This window comes from Meles meles, chromosome 12, assembly GCF_922984935.1.
Source record: "Meles meles chromosome 12, mMelMel3.1 paternal haplotype, whole genome shotgun sequence".
Lineage (NCBI taxonomy): Eukaryota > Metazoa > Chordata > Mammalia > Carnivora > Mustelidae > Meles > Meles meles.
Window position 1 is genome coordinate 19,183,381 of NC_060077.1, and position 6,000 is coordinate 19,189,380.

The 6,000-nt window shown below is 46.3% G+C and overlaps 1 protein-coding gene across 1 annotated transcript in view; it reads left to right on the plus strand.

The window, feature by feature from the left end:
- PIWIL1 (piwi like RNA-mediated gene silencing 1) overlaps positions 1 to 6,000 on the plus strand; it is a 28,679-nt gene extending 22,679 nt beyond the window's left edge. The window contains exons 18-20 of the mRNA XM_046025592.1: positions 3,427 to 3,552; positions 5,580 to 5,727; positions 5,884 to 6,000. Of these exons, the coding sequence (XP_045881548.1) occupies positions 3,427 to 3,552; positions 5,580 to 5,727; positions 5,884 to 6,000 (391 nt within the window). The remainder of the gene's footprint in view (positions 1 to 3,426; positions 3,553 to 5,579; positions 5,728 to 5,883) is intronic.

The following is a 6,000-nucleotide window of genomic DNA, read 5'->3' on the forward strand; positions in this document are numbered from 1 at the left end:
TCTGTCTCATTAGTGGATAGAAATGCAACTGATTTCTGTGCATTGATTTTATATCTTGACATTTCACTGAATTCCTGTACAAATTCTAGCAGTTTTGGGGTGGAGTCTTTTGGGTTTTCCACATAAAGTTTCATATCGTCTGCAAAGAGTGAGAGTTTGACTTCTTTCCCAATTTAGATGCCTTTTATTTATGGAGGCTGGGACTCTAGAACTATGTTGAATAGCAGTGGTGACAGTGGACATCCCTGCTGTGTTCCTGACCTTAGCAGAAAAGCTCTGTTTTCTCCATTGAGGATGATATTTGCTATGGGGTTTTCATAGATGGCTTTGATGGTATTGAGGTATGTACTCTCTATCCCTACACTTTGAAGAGTTTTGATCAAGAAAGGATGCTGTACTTTGTCAAATGCTTTTTCAGCTTCTCTTGAGAGTATCATATGGTTCTTGTTCTTTCTTTTATTAATGTATTATATCACACTGATTGATTTGCAGATGTTGAACCAACCTTGCAGCCCTGAAATAAATCCCACTTGTTCGTGTGAATAATCCTTTTAATGTACTGTTGGATCCTGTTGGCTAGTATTTTGGTGAGAATTTTCACATCTGTGTTCATCAAGGATATTGGTTTGTAATTCTCTTTTTTGATGGGGTCTTTAATTTTGGGATCAAGGTCATGCTGGCCTCATAAAATGAGTTTGGGAGTTTTCCTTCCATTTCTATTTTTTGGAACAGTTTCAGGAGAATAAGAATTGATTCTTCTTTAAATGTTTGGTAGAATTCCCTTGGGAAGCCATCTTGCCCTGGGAAGCCATCTCGCCCTGGGCTCTTGTTTGTTCGGAGATTTTTGATGACTGCTTCAATCTCCTTAATGGTTATGGGGCTGTTCAGGTTTTCTATTTCTTCCTGGTTCAGTTGTGGTCGTTTATACATCTCTAGGAATGCATCTATTTCTTTCATGTTGTCAAATTTGCTGGCTTATAGTTGCTCATAATATGTTCTTATAATTGTATTTCTTTGGTGTTGGTTGTGATCTCTTTCATTCATGGTTTTATTTATTTGGGTCCTTTCTCTTTTCTAATTGATAAGTCTGGCCAGGGGGGTATCAATCTTATTTAATTCTTTCAAAGAACCAGCTCCTAGTTTCGTTGATCTGTTCTAGTGTTCTTTTGGTTTCTATTTCATTGATTTCTGCTCTGATCTTTATTATTTCTCTTCTCCTGCTGGGTTTAGGCTTTCTTGGCTGTTTTTTTCTCCAGCTCCTTTAGGTGTAGGATTAGGTTGTGTACTTGAGACCTTTCTTGTTTCTTGAGAAAGGCTTGCATCGCTATGTACTTTCCTCTCAGGACTGCCTTTGCTGTGTCCCACAGATTTTGAGCAGTTGTGTTTTCATTATCATTTGTTTCCATGGATTTTTAAAATTCTTCTTTAATTTCCTGGTTGACCCATTCATTCTTTAGTAGGATGTTCTTTAGCCTCCATGGATCTGAGTTCTTTTCACCTTTCCTCTTGTGATTGAGTTCTAGCTTCAGAGTATTGTGGTCTGAAAATATGCAGGGAATGATCCCAATCTTTTGGTACTGGTTGAGACCCGATTTGTTACCCAGGATGTGATCTATTCTGGAGAATGTTCCTTGTGCACTAGAGAAGAATGTGTATTCTGTTGCTTTGGGATGGAATGTTCTGAATATATCTGTGATGTCCATCTGGTCCAGTGTGTCATTTAAGTCCTTTATTTCCTTGTTGATCTTTTGTTTGGATGATCTGTCCATTTCAGTGAGGGGTTGTTAAAGTCCCCTGCTATTATTGTATTATTGTCAAGGTGTTTCTTTGACTTTGTTATTGATTGATTTATATAGTTGGCTGCTCCCATGTTAGGGACATAGATATTTACAATTGTTAGATGATCTTGTTGGACAGACCCTTTGAGTATGATACAGTGTCCTACCTTATCCCTTATTATAGCCTTTGGCTTAACATCTAATTTATCTGATATAAGGATTGCCACCCCAGCTTTCTTTTGATGCCCATTAGCACGGTAAATTGTTTTCCACCCCCTCATTTTAAATCTGGAGGCGTCTTTGGGTCTAAAATGAGTTTCTTATAGACACATATTGATGGGCTTTGTTTTTTTATCCATTCTGATACACTGACTTCAGATATTTGATATAAGAACAAACTGAAACGTCAGAGCATACTGATGACCTTTCTGTCCTCACATTTGCTCAGTTGTTTCTTGTGATGTCAGAGGACTCATCCACTTTGGCCTCAGACTCCTGAGCCTGGCTTTGCTACATCCGAAGCAACAAGAACTGGGCAGCACTAGCCCTCCTGGGGTAGATGGTGATTACTTCTACAAGTGCCTTCTGCTTACGTAAACTCACCCCCTGTCCCTTTGGGATTTGCTTATTGGACTATCATGAAGGAGCCCAATGAGCTTGCTTGTCAAACAGAAGCTCCCACTTCAGGGTCTTTTTGATCATTTGTCCAGACAGCACACTGTAAACAACCTTCCTAAGCCAGACCTTCCAGATCCCACTGTACATAAAGCTGTGTCCCACAGTTTGGAATTAAGAGTATTTCTGCTCTGTAAGAACTAACGTTCTGGTTGGGAAAGGGGCGCAGGAAAAATAGAGGCATGGGTAATGGTCTTCTCTCTCAAATGTCTAATACACACCAGCACGGTTCCCGGGTGCCTTCCGTACGCCCATCCCTGTGCTCCAGCACGGTTGTGTCTTCAAGCACTGGCTCTGAATGGACTTTTCAGAGCTGGCAGAAAAGGTGTGAACCATATTCCAACCCACAGGTGCTGCCACCTGAACAGCTGGCCTCTGGAGAGCCAGAAGGCATGTTAGGGCCAGTAGATGGCTTAGGTGCAGTGCTGACGCTCAGAGGAAGGGATCTGGGCATAGGGAGACCAGCTGGAGAGTGGCATCGGGCGGCAGGGTGCAGTGGGGATGCAAAGGGCAGTCCTCTGCCAGTATGTGGTGAGCTGAGAGGTGATTGGGCCCCGGGAGGGAGACCCGATACCTCATGGAATGGTAGTGCTGGGTTAGACTTTGACACTGCTCAAATGAGCTTCCCTCCCAGCAGCTCTAGACTCCAGATCCTCTCTCACATAGCAGAAAATGCCTGCTGAAGAGTGTTCCAGGTTGTGTGCATGGAAGCATGCTGAATGTACCACTTCTGTGTGCCAGGCCAGCTGTGCACACAACCCTGCCTCACCTGCTGTCCTGTGTTCTCCCCCCCACCACCCCACCTTACTCCTGGTCCTTGTCTAGGGCCGTTCACAGCTTGGACAGATACTCTGCCTTGAGAAGGAGAGAGGTTTCCATTTAAATGGTAGATGGGAATGGGAGTGTCTGGATGGTCGGCTGCCTGGAAGCAGGACAGACAGTCATTACATTCACCATCATCATCCTCTTTCAGCCCAAGACTAACGGTCATTGTGGTGAAGAAACGAGTGAATGCCAGATTTTTTGCTCAGTCTGGAGGAAGACTTCAGAACCCACTTCCCGGGACGGTTATTGACGTAGAAGTTACCAGACCAGAATGGTAAGTTTTGTGCGGTTACACGATTGTTTTCTTATTTATCAACTTCAGCACATTTACTTTTTCTTCTATTTCTGATAAATACTAAAGTCTTCAATCAGTTTGATCTCATAATATTACTAAAGCCTGTGATTCGTTCGTATCTGAAATGGTAAACAGGTTTCTGTCCAGTTGCCTTTGGGGGAAGAGGGTACCGTCTGCGGCACTAATCGTACATACCAAGGGGGAGCTCTGCTGCCGTGGATTGTTTTGTATTTTATTCACTTGTGACCTTGTCCTCAGATTCCTGTCTCCTAGTATAAAGTTTTAGATCTGTAACGGCTTGCTGTCATCCAGAGGTCAAAAAGTTGCAGCTGAAACACAATTGCAGATAAGAAAAGTGGCTTCTGAGTAAACAAAACTTTTTTGTGTAATTTGGAGCTGCATTTTGTCATAGGAAAGCCAGCTGGCTAGGACATCCATGGGCACAAGGGGGCCACAGGCAGTGCTGTTGGCACCCAAGGGTGCAGCGGTTGGGCTAAGGCTTGCTGGATCCTCGGAAACGCTTTTAGGGGGCGAGGCCTAGGGTGCAGTAAATCGTGCGGGGTGGCGGCTCTTTGGCCGCTCCAGGAGAGCGCGCTGGGAGGGCCGTTCCTCTTTCTCAGTGTGATGGAGTTTTGGGAAGGAACTTTGGTCAGGCTGAAGTGCCGGCCGCGGGGCAAAGCTGCTAATGTGGAACGTCCTTCCTGTACTGACGTCGGGTAAATGAGGCTTCACTACGCTAACTTCACATAGAGCAACAATAATAGATTTTTAGTTACCTTTAATTAGTTGTGTTCGTGACAGGGAGTGGACATGTCCGTGTTGAGATGTGTTATTTTGGACTTCTGTCTCAGGCTCGTGTCAGTCATGGCGGTGCTGCAGAAGGATTCTGCTTGTGGGGAAATCAGCTGAGGGAGACTGTGGCTAAGACAGTAATACAGCGAGCTCCTTTCCTACAGGACCTTCTAACCGGTCCAAGTGACCCCCCAACCCCCGTGCCCCCTGCTGACACTCGTCCTGCTCTGCTGCCCGTGGCTCAGGGCCAGCACTGACCTGGAGACAGCTGGTGGAGACAGACTGGGTAAAATCCAAGTTGAATTTTGAAGTATGAGAATATCTCATTACTTTTTACTGGATGCTATTTAGAACTTAGCATCTGAGGCTCTGCACATGCCTGGAGAAGCCCCGTCGTGGGCGTCACCTGTCCCGGCTGTGGCCAGCACTCTGAGCGCTCAGGCACCCGAGTCGGGACTAAGATCTGTAGTCTCTGACTCGAGCTCTGCTGGGATTTCTCTGCGGCTTAGGGCACTTGGTCGTGTGTGTGTAGGGTCGCGGTGTTCTGATGTTTGTAGCTTCAGTGGACCTAGCAAGCTGCATAGGTAATTACCTTGTAGCTTCACGAGGGCGGATGACCGGATCTCTGGCCCGGTGCTCCTGCTACCCAGAAAGTGGGGGGAACGGGTGTCCTGTGCTCTGTCCGCACTCCTGCGGTCTGCTCTAGCCTTTGGGCCCTGCACTGGTTGTGCTACCATCCCTGCAGCTTCTCCGGTCCTCCAAGAGTCTGCTTTGCATCCTTAATGATTAAAATGAAGGATGTTTTTGTTGCGCAACCACGGAACAGCGAGAGAGGGAAAGGTCCTGTGATAAAAGTGTATTTTGGGAACAGCAGTGCCTGAATCGAGAGCTGCTCTCCTTGCCCCGCTGCTGCCGTCCTCCCCGACGCCGCTGTGGCTGGCAGCCCGCCCACATGGTGAACGCCCCGCGGCACCAGTGACACGTATTTGAAATCTAAGTAATAGTGGTTTCTGAAGCCTCGGTCACAGGTAAGTGTTCCAGAACAGTCCATGAGAACAAGTGTTATGGACCTGAAGGAAGCACATTTCATCCTGAAGAGGTCAGCATCCCTTAGAATACAGGATCTTTTCTCTGGAGGAAACGGGACCCACGTTAATTTCAGCTTTCAGACCCATAAGTCTCCTTTCCATGTGGCTTTTCTCTTGTAATTCCAGGTATGATTTTTTTATTGTGAGCCAGGCGGTGAGAAGTGGCAGTGTTTCGCCCACGCACTATAATGTCATCTACGACAGCAGTGGCCTGAAGCCAGACCACATACAGAGGCTCACGTACAAGCTATGTCACGTCTACTACAACTGGCCAGTAAGTGGGTCTCCCTGGGGACGTGTCCGCTCATCTGTGAGCTCCGATTTTCAAGACAGAAGTCGCTCTGTTTTCAGAGGCTTTTCTAGTTAATACTGGGCTGAGTGCTGCCGGGAGCAGGTCGAGAGTAACAGCCTCGTGTTTCTTCCACTCAAGGGTGTCATCCGCGTCCCCGCTCCTTGCCAGTATGCCCACAAGCTGGCTTTCCTGGTGGGCCAGAGCATTCACAGGGAGCCCAACCTGTCCCTGTCCAACCGCCTCTACTACCTCTGA